General features: G+C 46.8%; 2 protein-coding genes across 4 annotated transcripts in view; one reads left to right on the top strand and one right to left on the bottom strand.

Annotated features, from left to right (window-relative positions):
* Positions 1–272: 272 nt before the first annotated feature.
* Positions 273–10,903, bottom strand: NICOL1 (NELL2 interacting cell ontogeny regulator 1). Of its 3 annotated transcripts, XR_009155305.1 has the most exons (5): positions 10,767–10,869; positions 6,514–6,655; positions 4,057–4,145; positions 1,234–1,430; positions 273–538 (listed from the first exon to the last, which is right to left on the bottom strand). XR_009155305.1 is itself a non-coding variant. In XM_058184790.1 (4 exons), exons 2-4 carry the CDS (start codon positions 6,632–6,634, stop codon positions 1,359–1,361), a joined length of 282 nt encoding a protein of 93 aa, XP_058040773.1. In that variant the 5' UTR covers positions 6,635–6,659; positions 10,767–10,903; the 3' UTR covers positions 273–1,358. The 3 variants fall into 3 exon arrangements, 2 of the variants coding, with proteins under 2 accessions (XP_058040773.1, XP_058040772.1); XM_058184790.1 differs by having other exon boundaries at positions 273–1,430; positions 6,514–6,659; positions 10,767–10,903; XM_058184789.1 differs by having other exon boundaries at positions 273–1,430.
* Positions 10,616–14,015, top strand: part of NELFA (negative elongation factor complex member A) — a 23,115-nt gene continuing 19,715 nt past the window's right edge. Inside the window, exon 1 of the mRNA XM_058184787.1 lies at positions 10,616–10,875. Coding sequence (XP_058040770.1) covers positions 10,666–10,875 — 210 coding nt within the window. The 5' untranslated portion in view covers positions 10,616–10,665. The remainder of the gene's footprint in view (positions 10,876–14,015) is intronic.

Genomic DNA, 14,015 nt, shown 5'->3' with positions numbered 1-14,015 from the left:
ACTTTCATTTCTTGCAGGCTTTAAAGCTTTTTTTCCTGCAATCAACTTAGCTGCATGGGGTTTTTTTAACCTTCAGAAGCGAAAGTGGACATTCACCTGAACTGGACCTTTTGAGACTATTGTAATATAATAGAAGACTGAAGCACAGTCTAAAAAGATTGCTAAAGCCAGAATCAGGCCAATAAACATTACCATAGAAATATTAAGAATTCATAAAATATCTCTGCTTCTCAAAAAAAATATATGTATGAATTGGAACATCGCAACCCAAAGACAGGATCTCAGATCTTTATTTTAAAAGGTGTATTTCCCCAGTACTGGAGTGTTTCTACATTTACACCACACACACACACACACACACACACAAACTCACAGAAACCCATTTCTTTGAAAAGAAATGATACACAGATGATGTCTATGATGCACTGATAATGGAAGAACATCGTTCAGCTCAAATGGTTGGGAGAAGAATTACAAATTGCTCAGGGCACCAAGTGCAGGAGAACAAAGGACTGGCTAGAGATGCACTTCCACGGATCTGTAAGGAAAAGGTGAAAAATGAAAACCTTCCCAGACCTTGTTCACGACTGTCTAGAACGGGGGTGTCAAAATCATGTTGCCATGGTAGCGTCACGTGACATATTGGGACTTCACCCCCTCCCCCTTCGCTAAACTGGGCGTGGCCAGCACAGGCCTGGTCTAGAAGTTTCACCTAAGTGAAAGCTTGTTCCCTCAAGTCAAGGAGAAGCCCAATTGCCTGGCTGATCATTTTTGAAATGGTTCCCTGTTCAGTTAATTAATATTCTTCAATAGTTAAACTGCTTAATGACTCAGCTTCCAGTTTGATTCTGTTGCGTTTTACATCTTTTGCACACTATCCGAATCATATTTTGCATGTGATCAAAGCCTGCTTTATATACATTATTTGGTATAAATGTCCAATTCCTTCTAAAAACACTCAGGAGATGAAGAGTCCCAGCAAAAGATCCCTAGAATCCCTGCTGGGGTCTTCACTAATTAATTTTAATTTTAGATTTCTTTGGTTGTGTGTTGGGGGGAATATAGTATTGAAAAAGAAAGCTTCTGAAAACAAAACTTTTAATGTTTTGCAAAAGTCCATCATTGTTTTTCTCCTTTTCTCTGGGAATTATCTTGCAACTCCTGATGACACAAGGTGAGGTCGGGTGGACGTAAGACAAAAACATTCTGAATTCAGGCAGGACATTCTCATACCAACATTCTCCCCTTAGTTTCAGAAGCAGTCAGATTACATGCTTGCACTATTTTCTTTCCTAACAGCAGTTTGATAAGCGCTGTGGAAGATCCTCCCAGGTGTGTGTGTGTGGGGTCTGCAGGACTCAGTTCAGGGCATTGGAGGCTAAACAGTCACATAAGGTCTTCTTCTCCACTTGGAAAAGCAAGGTCTCCGTCTGGGGGGAGGAATGGGGGTGGGGGGGAAGAGAGCAGGAGACAAAGAAGGTTAGTCAATTTCTCATTACAGTCTCTCCTGGTTACAAATGCAAACAAACCAAATGCAAAAAAAAAAGGCATGTAACATGATTTTTAAATTCTGATTTATGCTTAGTTGAAGACAAATCTTGCCATACTACACAAAAATGTGGCTGTCCTTATTTTAACTATGGTTATCTAACAATGCAGCAGAACTACCGACTAATTGCTACTTTCCTGTTGGGGTAGGAAGATGACTAAAAAGCTATTAAACTTCCCCAAGCCTTCAGTCTTCTGCTCCTTCCTTCCAAGGGATGAACAGCAGTGTAAAAGCATCCCTGATCACTAAGCACAGCTTCTAATCACACCGTTCAGCTTTCCAGGTTTATTTGAAAATATCCAGAAAGGCAGAGAGTGCCGCTTTTCTAAATAATCAGAAATCGTACAAAGCCACAGCCGAATGGCGAGATCCATGGGCGCCCCTCTCGACCCTGAGTTGGCAGGGAACAATGGTCAAGTCCCAGCAGGAGAGCTTTCCAAGGTCCCTGGGACTCTAATCTGTGGGACGCTTTCAGGACCAGGACCGGTCAGTTCCTCGGTCTGAGTCCCACAGCATCACCAGCCAGCAAGAAGAACTGGAATTCGAGGGGTGGGGTTGGGCCAAAGGATGCCCAGGATGGGGAGGGAGAGAGGGGAGCGGAATCAGTTTTCCAGTTACCCAGCTGATGGTCATGAAGCAGAGGAGGGACATGGGGTGAATCAAGGGGGAGCTCCCTGACCCATTGGGAGAGCTCTCTCCTTTCATCCTTGACCCCTCCTCAGTCTCCCTAATCTCCCAGCCAGGTTGCATTCAGAGGCAAGCCTGCATTTCTGCAGCTGACGGTGAGCTCTGCGTTCAGAAAAAGCTCGTGTGACAGTTCACGCAGAGTAAACTCTACAGGGATTGCAAGAACCTCTGGAGGGCTCTCTTCTGCCTAAGCCCACCTCTTCCCAACTTGCCCAGGCCTGCAACTTCCCAAATTAACTCCCGTGTGTGGTTGTGGTTAGTCACATGCAGCAGCACTCCAGTGGAAAACACAAATTGGGATTGGAGAAGACAAAATGGCGGCAGAGCCATTCAGTATGCAAAGCAACCCAGGACTTAAAAGGCGCTCCGAATCTGGCCCCCTTCCCTGCTTGTAACGGAGGTCCTGGGCAGCACAGAATCGTGGCCCCTTCAGAGGGCACCCGTCCTTTGCCTCTTCTTTAAATGCAGGCCTAGCCCTCTTTCCAAAGGCCGCCGAATACTCTGCTGCGCCCATGGGGTGTCACAGCAGCGTTTTGCAAGGCACAGATGCTGCGTATGAGAGCAGGTGCCTCTTCCAGGGCCAGGTTCTCCTGCTAGCCCAGGCCAAAAGATACAAGGAGGGCAGTTTCAGTGTTCTGACCCAGCTCCCCAAACACAACAAACCCTCTGTAGTTGAAGCAATGATTCCTTTATGAGGAGCGCCAGCAGCCTCAGCAAAAAGCTTCTCTTTCATCTCAGGCAGGGGAGATGAATAGTTGTCTGCCACATCTATTCATCTCCGTGCCCTGCCTTTGATCCCCAGAGCTAGGGTGGGGCTTCACTAGCAGCGGTGGCTCTTCCATCCCAAGGACCGGCCCATAGATTTCCACTCCTCTCCTCTCCTCTGCCTACTGCGCACCCGCATGTCAGGCACTGGACCCAACTGTTCCTCCTCTTCCTCATCAGCCACCTCCAGACCTGGGGGCTGTTGACTCTCCATCTGAGGGCTGACGGATGGCCCAGGCTCCGCCTCTCTCTCTCTCTCTCTCTCTCTCTCTGCCAGCTCCATTCCCTCTTCTGCCTTGGTGCTCTCAGGTTGCCTTGATGCTGACCCTGACTCCCACGCCTCCTCCTCCTCCTCCTCCTCCTCTGATTCAGCTGCTGGAGGTCCCAGCGGCTGAAAGGTCACAACAGCCAGCCACCAGAGGGGAAGCAGCATGCTTGTAACAGCTTAGAGTGGCTGATGGGAGCTGGGCAGGTACATCTTGTCACATCATCACCAAGGTCACCAGTGAGGGTCAGCAAACTTTCTCAGGAGAAGAAAACTACCTTAAATCTGACCCAGCCAAAGACAAATAAACGGTCCAGGGCTGCCTCTGGAGATCAGACGAAGGGGAAATTATGAACATACAGATAACTTCTAGAAAAACAGCCAGCAAAACATCCTGGGAAGATGAGCCTTGATGAACTACGTTTACTCTTCAGAACTTGGCTGTACAACCCTGAGATGCAAAAAGAGTGTGTGTGTGGGGTGTTTCACAAAGGCTCAGAGCCCTGGGCTCAATCAATCACCTGTCCATTCAAAACAACTGTTGCATTCACACTTCCCCCATCCCCCGATTCCTGCTCTTTCGCTTGTAGCCTCCCTGGTGGAGAAGAGGAAGGAAATGTTCTGCCATCTCCTACCAACCCTGATACTCATCACATTTCCTGCAGCCCTTATCGAAGGAAGGCGGTTATCTCTTTTTAGTCACTGCGTATCTGTGCATGTTAACAACAACGAAAGTCGCTTTGAAACAAGATGGGTGGCCAATGAATTAAATAATAAATAAATGTCATACTCGTGAATCTAAATTGTACGCCGTCTTCTTTAAATCTTGCAAAGCCCTCTGCATGAATTCAAAGGCATGGCAGTCAACACAGGGACGACCTAGAAGTGGATTTTAATGTAAACATTTAAAAAACATAAAATATTGAGGATCCACAGCGAACACAGGAAGGCAGCCTATCGGCTTTCCATGGGATGGCATTTTGCTAATCCCTGAATCAGAAGAAGGCCAAATGAGGTTCCAGCCACTGTTCTGACAAGAAGACGACCATGTTTTCTTAGGAAGGAGGGAAGAAAGGAAGGAAGGAAGGAAGGGAGGGAGGGAGGGACTTTTCTAATCCTTTTTCTGTACCCAGGGAAGTTGGAAATCAGAGGAATTGAGGATTTGAAGAAAGGCTTTGGGAAGAGCAGACGGAGTGAATTGGTCCGTGGACCAGAAATTCCCCATCTTTATGTTATGGATCCAAATTCATTTTTATTCTCCAAATAGACCCCTTGGTTGGGAGCTTCCACATAGCAGCTATGGCAACGTTGCCAGGAAGAGCACCAGTGCAATGCACTTTAACTTCCCGATCTATTCAGTGGTGGAAACACTCTGGAAACAGCCTTTGGCTTAATATGTGAGAAGTATTACAACACCTCTGGCAGAACTGTTGTTTTAGAAGTTCCTATAAAATATCACAATCAAAGCTACACAATAAAAAATGTAAACACATTTCTGCGAAGTTAAATATTACAGACATTTGGAGACAGATACTGCCAAAAAGACAGAAAACCTATACAATGCCTAAACAAGACCAGAATAAACATGCATTTTTACCAAACAGAGAAGCTTAAAAAAGTTCACTTTGGTAGGTTAATACGGCCGGGAAAAAGAATGGGAAGATGGAGACTGAGACAAAGGAAAGACTTGATCACTGATGGAAAAGGGTTGAATGCATTTCAGTGAACAGCTGCTCACAAGTTCCAACCTTTTTTTATTTTATCAAGTAAGAAATTCAACAATTCACTGAAGAAGGTTTTGCTACAATCTCAAATATCTTACGCAACATTTTTTTTTCTACAACACTGGCTTTCCTGGGAATCTTTCGGTGAGGATTTGGATTCTGAATTTGTGATTCTGCTTTTTAGGCCATAAAACTGCCTGTCAATCCACCTGAGTATGTCGTCAGAAATAATTCACAGATGGTACAATATTTCTTTGATGGTGCATTATACTAATCAAAATATTTTTAGATTGGGCTGGAAGTGGTTTGCAATCAAATTACTGCCTCTGGTGGCAATCCATAACCACTGCACTAATTTCAAAACAAAACAAAACAATAAAGCAGAAAAATCATGCCCAAAAACTTGATCATTCTTCCTTGGTTTCCCCGAGACATTTAAAAAATTGCAATGAAAAAAATCCAATAAATATATTTAATTAGCAACTTTATAATGTGCAGATTTTAATTTTTGGAACTCCCTTGGCAAAATGGCTGGGGAACTCTGGGAATTGAGGTCCTTCAAACTGTCAAGGTTTAGAAACACAACTCTGGAGTACAAGGAAGTTTCCAAATTATCGGTAGCACAAGCAAGCTTTTCTTTGCCATATTCTAACTCTAATTCAAGAAAGAAATACAGGTAGTCCTCGATTTAAAACAGTACATTTAGTGACCATTCAAAGTTACAACAACACTGAGAAAAGGGACTTATGACTGTTTTTCACATTTATGACCGTTGCAGCGTCCCCACGGTCACCCGCTTGGCAACTGGCATGAGTCCCAGGGTCATGTGATCCTGACCTCCAGACAAGCAAAGTAACGGGAGAAGAGTCCAATTCTCTTCACAACTGTGTTACTAACTTAACAACTGTGGCAAGAAAACTTGTAAAATAGGGCAAACTCATGTAGCAACTGTCTCACTTAGCAGCATAAATTTTGGGCTCAATTGTGGTTTTAAGTTGAGGACTAACTGTAGGAATTTGTTGGGCTGTAGGTGAACATACTCAGTTCATCTTTCCCAAAACCTATATGCAGTATACGTACTACGTAGTCTATTACGATACTAAACTATAGGCAAAAACACAGTTTTACAATGCAACTAAAAATATTGTAGGTGTGTTGATGAGCACATCCGAGAGGGACACGTGCTGTTGGATGTGATTTCAGGTTGAAAAATGCAGATTTTATCTTTTGCAGCAAAACTGCAAAATTTATACTGTGTGCAAGGTAACTGCAATCTGTGATCCAGCTTGAGATCAAAGATTTCAGGTGCAGCTGGAAGGTTTGTGTGTGCATAAACAACAACACAGGAGCTGCAACTGCCTATTCAAAGCCCTTGACACACATCACAATGTAATAGGTGGGGTGTAGTTGTTGGCTTGTTTAGAAGGAGCCTCTGTTCGCAAACCGAGGTTTACCGCAGAACCTCACATGGGGGTCTCTTCTGCTGTGTTGATCTGAGAGGAGAGATGAAGTTCAAGACTTACTTTCGGCAGGAATCGCTGTTCCTGATTCTTCCTCAGCCACAGCGGCCTTCGTAGAAATCAGTCCCGTCATCAGAAGTAAAGGGGCCAAAAGTACCATCTTCCTCGTGCGAACAGTGAGCATCTTGCTAGTTAGGCCTTCCTCCTTCCTAGGAGAAAAGAGGGAAGGGGATGGATAATAGAAATCTTTTGAAACATGTAATTTGGCTGAATGAGATTTTTTTCCAGCCATCTGCACGAGTCAAAACTACAAAATTAAGAAATCATAAATCAATACCACATTCTTATTATCTGACACAATTAATTAAATTGTCATCTTAGTTACACCTTTTCTCATGAAATCTGTGCAATTGGTAGAAATAGAAGACAGAATTAATAGTGGAATGTTATTAAATAAAAGTAAGCAGTAATAACAGAAGCAAGAAATAATAATACCAAGAGATTTCTTAAAAGAAAAGCGGCGAAATATTTTCCTTAGGACTGTAATATTTCCATTATACTCTCTTTACTCCACTGTATCTGCACACACACACAAACCACATCTCAACCCCAAAGCCGGTTCTTGCCCCAAAAGAGATGGGGCAGAAGGCAGAACCTCTGCTGCAAAGTATTTCCAGTCAACATCTGCATTTATGTCCAACTGTTATTTGGTTCTACAACTTTAGAACAGATTGCAACAGTCAGCAGAATAAAAATGCCAGGGAAGTAACGATATACATCAAGCCATCTAACCCTAGAATTCAGCAGAATGCTGCAACATCTTACGATGTTCTCGAGATAATGTGACATCAGTTGCCTCAGTTGCCTAATCGCAAGCTTTTAGATATGATTCAACAACTGCTCTTGATCCTTGTGAGGGAGGGAGATTATGTAGCTGTAGGGTTTCATAGCCATAAACCATGAAGCATTGCTAGGGAAAGTCAGGATATTTGTGTCCAATTAACTACAGAAATTACGTAAGAATTCAGCCTAAATATGCACAGAGCGAGCAAGCACTATTTTGTCTCTCAAAAGTCAGTCAAAATTATGACATCTGAACAAAACACCTTTTGCCAACCATCCCATAGCAGATGTATTTACCAAAGCACCAATAAAAGCAAAACTATTTTCTGCTTAAAAATAAAAGGTCTTATTAACGCCCATCTTTCCATTTCCTCCCTAATATCCACACGCGAACACTGTATTCCGATGTGCTGATCAGAATGGCCTTTTAAATCCATTTAAAAGGCCTGGATCAGAAATGTGCAGACACTCCACATTTCTGCCCTTCTAGTAACTGCGGAAGCAGAAAGTCCCCCCTCTCCTTCTGCCAGCTGCCAGAAGGAGCTTTGCTCTGATCCCAGGTCTTCTCTTCCCCCAAAGCGAAGCCTTGCCTAATCCCCAGCCCAGGGTGGTTTCTCAGAACAGCCTCTCGTCCAGAAAAGGGCTGGAGAAATCACCTGTTCTACACCCAGGATCTGGGGTCCAAACTGTACACCCCAGCCGAGCGGACGACACATGGCCGTAACGGGGGGCACAGCCACTTTGCAGCTAGATTGTACCCCACGGAATTCCAGTAAAGCAAAGAGAAATACCTGCTCGCTCTCTCTCTCTCTCTCGTCTTTGTGATGGCTGCTCTGAATGGCTGCCGTGGCCGGCTAGCACAAGATGCGCAGTGCTGCCTCTGAGCAGGCGCACAGCTGCTCTTTATCCTTTCCCAAAGGATCTGCCATGGCAACCATGTAGAGCCCCAGACTCACAAAACAATGGCCTTGCTTTCCCTGTTGTGCTACAAAAGGCACGGCTTTTAGCACATCCCTTAGTCTTTTAGTGTACAGCGTAAAAACAATAAATATTGTGGCAAGGGAAACATGAACATGTGCATGACGCATATGCTTCTGCGAGTCATTGCTTCTTCAGATGCAAAGAAAGTCGAGTATTATTACTCATGGAATAATTGGAAAGGGAGAGACGAGGAGTTATCTATAGCTAATATTTGAGATTGGATTAGTTCAGTGACAGACATTCTCGGCCTGATTAAAATGTAATATGATTTGATAAGTAGCCTTAATTTTTTTTTACTCCATTAAAACTCCAACTAAATTCCAGTTCATCTTTTTTTCAATGGAATTTTCATATCCTTTCAAAACAATAACCACTCGATTATAGAATGACTGGATGAGCCCAAAACGTTCCCTCTGTGGCTTTTGGATCCACAAATTCTGATTCTTTTACTCTTTTGAATGTGACTTCCCCAACATGAAGAGGCAGATGAGGACAAGCAAGCATTCGTGCCTACTTCACTCTTGTAGGTGTGATCGTGTAACTGAATTGCCACAATAGATACGGGACCAGAATTAGCATAGGGACTTGCTGCATCTGCAAGCTTGAACTGGTCCAGAATCCAGCATGCGGGCAGCAAGGGGCATGTCTTGGTACACCTACGTAATGCCTCTACTCTTCAGGCTGTGCTGGCTGCGTTTCCTTCCTGGTGCAAATCAAGGTGCAGGTCATAACCAATAAAGCCCTACATGGCCTAGGGCCTGGCTAGTTAAGAACTGCCTATTTCCCATATTAGCTGCCCAATTATTTTGATCCAGCAAGCTTGGCATTCTCTGAGTTTCTTCGACTGACCGTCATCCCTCAGGAAGACCTCAGAAGCATCCCTTCCCTATAGCCGCATCTGCCCTCTGGAGCCAGGTTCCCCAAAAGCGTCTCTCTCTCTCTCTCAGCTATATTTTGGAGAGGTCTGACAATCTGGCTCTTCACCCAGGCCTCAGGCGATTGAGGGCCCCTTCTGGGTACTGTGGGTTAGCAATAGCAGTAGCACTTAGATTTACGGTATATACTGCTTTTACAAAGCGGTTTACAAAGTCAGCCTCTTGCCCCCAACAATCCGGCTCCTCATTTTACCGGCCTTGGAAGGATGGAAGTCTGAGTCAACCTTGAGGCGGTCAGGATGGAACTGGCGGCAATGGGCAGTGAGTTAGTCTGCAATGCTGCATTGTAACCACTGCACCACCAGGGCTCTGTGGGTTAGCTTTGCCGGTTGTCTGCTTTGTGTCATCTTTTCTTCTTCGTTTTAATCACTAGATTATTTCTGTGGATTTTTCTCTGCGAAATCACCCGGTGGCTGAAAGTCAGGAAGGGTGACAGATTCAAACTGGACCATCACACCATAGCTTTTGTAAAGAATTTACACCTTTCTCCATACAGGTAGTCCTCGACTGAGCCCAACGTTTCCGTTGTTAAGCGAGACATTTGTTTTGCCCCATTTTACAACCTTTGTTGCCACAGTTGTTAAATTGCAGTCGATAAGTTAGTACGTGGTTACATGAATCCGACTTCCCCATTGCCTTTGCTTGTCAGGGGGTCCCAAAAGGGGATCACGTGACCCCAGGACGCTGCGACCGTCGTAAGTATGAATCAGTTGCCAAGGGTCCCAATCTTGACCAGGAGGTGACCATGGGGCTGCTGCAACGGCCGGGTGAAAAAGGGTCATAATGGTTGCAACTCTGAACGGTCACTATAAATGAACGTTGGTAAGTCAAGGACTTATGGCCGGCTGGGGAATCCTGGGAGTCCAGAAGTCTTCAAAGTCTGGCGTCCCCCCCTCGCCCCCCCACGTGCTCCGCTGGAGGATTCCTCCTGTTTTCAGGCTCCCCAGGGACGTTCATCTCCTTCCCCCCCCCACAATAAGGCTGGGGCTGAGGCTGAGGCGCTCCATCCCGAAGGAGAGGCCGCGGCTGGCCCTGGGGAGGCTTCGCGGGCTGCTCCCCTGATCCTGGGGGCTCTTTCCCTCGGAAAGTCTGCCCTCAGGAAGGCCCAGATGGAGGAGACGCCATTTCCTTCCCGGGGAGACACGCGGGGGGGGGGGGAGGGGGGCCTCCCTCCCGCAGCTCAGCCCTTCCGCGGACCCGCCCCTCCCCCCTCCCCGCAGGAGCCGCTTCCGCCGAGGGGAAAACGGACGAAGAAATGGGCCCGCCATCTTGCCGTACGGCAAGCGCAAGCGCAAGCGCGGCCATTTTCCGGCCCGCCCACGCGCGCGCCGCCATCTTGCGTTACGGACGGCGTCCTCCCCTGGAGGGCCGGGGCCTCGCTCGTCGTCCCCCTCCCCCCTCCCTCTTTTAGGTGTCCTCATAAAATGCCCGCCGCGCGCCTCGGCTGGGCCCCAAGATGGCGTCGATGCGGGAGAGCGACACCGGCCTGTGGCTGCACAACAAGCTGGGCTCGGCCGACGAGCTCTGGGCGCCTCCGAGCATCGCCTCGCTGCTCACCGCCTCGGTCATCGACAACATCCGCCTCTGCTTCCACGGCCTCTCCTCGCCCGTCAAGCTCAAGCTGCTCCTGGGCGTCCTCCACCTGCCCCGCCGCGCCGTCGACGAGGTGAGGCCGCCCGGCGGGAGAGACACCCTCCGCACCCCGCTCCGGGGGCCCCGCAGCCCCGCGGCGAGCTCGCCCGCCGAGGCCCCTCCTGAGGCGGATCCTTGTTCTTGGGGGAGGGGGGGACGTGGGGGGGAGGAGCTGATCTCTGTGTGGGGGAGCGGGAGGCCTTTGGGGGGCGCCTCAGTTGGGCAGCAGCTCTGGGGCCTTGTGGGGATTTAGGCCAAGGCCCCACTGGCAGCCCTCGAATTACAACCGTCCCTTCAGTGACGGTTCAAAGTTGCAACGGCACTGAGAGAAGGGACTTATGACCGATTTTCACACTTAACGGCCGTTGTAGCGCCCCCCCCGGTCACGTGATCAAAATTGGGACTCATTTATGACGGGGGGGTGGGTGGGTTTCCTCAGGGTCTCTTTTTGCCACCTTCTGACAAGCGAAGCCAGAGGAGAAAGCTGGGTTTGCCTAACAATCGCCTGACTAACTGAACAGCTGAACTGCACCGATTCACTTAACAACCGTGGCAAGAAAGTTCGTAAAATGGGGCAAAGTTAACTTACTAACAGTCTTGCTTAGAAGCGGAAACGTTTTGGGCTCACTTGTGGCCGTAAGTCAAGGACTACCTGGGTAAATGTGGATGGGTTGATGGGGCCATCCAAAGGCCCTGGTGGTGGTGCTTATCCTTTGTAGTCCAGTCTTTTAAAGGGCCAGGGGCTTCGTGGAGGGCGTGGCCGATGGAAGATCTCGCCGCAACAAAGGATGGTGAGGATCGGCGTCTTCTGTGCTGTTCTTCGTTTTGTGGGATGATTTGCTTTGTGGAGGAAACTTGGAGCATCGGAGAAACGGCAGCGCCTGGCTGTTTCCCTTGATTTTGGAGACACTCATGAAGGTCTGTGGAGGGGAGACCACCAGGAAACGCCCCAAATTAGACTGCGATGCTGAGAAACCATTCCAGGAGAAGAGGGTGCCCATAAACAAAGATGGATGGGCTCAGAAAAGGTGCTGGCAAAACTTGATGCAGCTCCGCTAACATCTTCCGAACTGGAATGAGTGTTTCCCTATCACTGGGATCGCCATAAAAAGAAATCCCTCTTCCAGGCAGCTACAGACCCTGCCGGCCCAAGGACTTCTCAGAGACCGAGGATGGAAGTGGGATCCATCAGGTTGCCTGGCTCAGGAGCCATAGATAAGAGATCAACTAACTCCCCATGGAATCGCAAGGACTCAGGTGGTGAGAGGCCAGATTCTGGCAGGATGCCCATTTCCGAGATGGGGCAGCAGCTTCAGACACCAAAACAGAGGAGACCTACTTTATTCCTCGGGCTATTTGAGTAGCCTCCAGAGATTACTCTCTGTTGGAAACAACTCTGATGTTGGCCTTCTATTCCTGCATTGTTTGCCTCCTGCTCTCCTCCTTGGCTCTCAGTTTTGCAACCCGTAGCAGCATGTGGAACTCTCTGCCAGTTGACTACTGGATTCTCACTAGTCCTGCTTGCCTCTCTGCCTCGCCCTATTTTGAACTGAAGCCGCATTGGCCTTCCAGCACTCCTACCTGCCTCCTTTAGCTGCGACTCTGGACTGGATTTCTGGTTAGCTGCATCTGGGAAGCAGGCGTGATGTTGCTTCTTTGTGTATTTCCAAGTGTGTGTGAGTCTGCTCAAACAGCTTTCTACCTGCCTTTGGGTTTGCCTGACATAAGTACACCGGCTGCAACTCGCTCCTCAGTGTTTACTCAGCCTGGAACAAGACAAAGTATATTTCCTGCTACAGGGCCAGATAAATACCGCACACCTCTGCTTGCAAACAACTTTGGTATTGTTGGCACAGAAGAGATGTGGACATGTTGGTACTCAAACGGCCCTTTACCTTGCATTTCAGAAAAATCATTTATTAGCAATCCAGCTTGTCTATTTCTTTCTCCTGTTTTAGCATCCATCCCTGCCTTGGACCTTAGGCAGGTTAATTAAAACCGCCTCCTTAAAAATGTTCCTCTTTGGATTTGTTGGCATCACAGTTCCTATGTTTCTAGTTTTCATGATAAATGATATGCTGGTTTGGGAAAACGAGGGTAGTTACCTACAGTATTGCTCTTGATAGAGATGCATAGATTAGGGGAGGCTAGTCTAGGTGTTCTTGAGACACTTGGCGAAGGGAGCATTTGCCTGGGAATTCTGTTTATAGCCTCCAATGTTTATCATCCTGAATTCCATAGAGGAAATGAAGACTATAAATATTCAGTGAGTCATTTTACCCTACTAAGAAGCAGGTAGAAAAAATACCAAACTCTCTTAAAAGGCCTGGATGAATAAATAATTCTTGCTTAGTGCTCAGATTTCTAAAGGGACTTTTTGAAAAAAAATATTGAGAATAATTTGTTTCTTTCCTACGTAATGAATTAGCAGATCAGCAGATGCACTTTGTGTCCAACTTCTCTGGCAGAAACCTGGCCTGGAAACCAAATTTTCCGAGCTCAGACTAGCAACTTTTATTAGTAGACAGAAGAAAGAGTTCTGATTAGTATTTTCCTTTCCAAATGGGAAACTTGCAGGTAGACGAATCTTCCAATGCACTGGGGAGGCGACTCAGCCTCCACCTGCAGGTTGCCTGGAAACAGCCAGTGTCCTCTTACAAGTGTTGAGACTTGTCTCTCCCCATTTGATTTAGGAATGCACTGAAAATGCATATTTTGCTTTAAAACTGCTTGTATGAGGAAGGGGCAGTTATTTGGATCCAAAGCAGAAAAAAAGGAGTTTGAAGAGGCTGAGAGAGCACTAGTGCACACATCTTTTTTTTTATATATATTTTTTTTCCTGGGCTCACATGATAGCCCAGGAAAATGTGAGTTAAGGATTTGCGGGAAGCAAAGCCCTGGTGCCCTGCCCACTGTCTTCTTAATTCGTATTTTTCTCTCTCTGTCCAGCTACAATGTAGACCCAGGGTTAAAGGGGGAAAAACCGGCTTCAAGGCATAAATACAACAAATGCTTCCCACTTCTAGAAAAGCACCTTTTCTGCTTTAGACCTAAGTGCACTGAGTTGGCTTCCGTGCTTAAGGAAGACCGTAACTCTGCCACTCCAAATTTTCTCCTGCTGCTGTGTTGCATTATTATTAGTTATTAGCCTTTAAAAGAACCTGGATGAATCTC

This window comes from Ahaetulla prasina, chromosome 5 (genome assembly GCF_028640845.1).
Source record: "Ahaetulla prasina isolate Xishuangbanna chromosome 5, ASM2864084v1, whole genome shotgun sequence".
NCBI classification, from domain to species: domain Eukaryota; kingdom Metazoa; phylum Chordata; class Lepidosauria; order Squamata; family Colubridae; genus Ahaetulla; species Ahaetulla prasina.
This window is presented reverse-complemented; position numbering and strand designations above follow the sequence as displayed.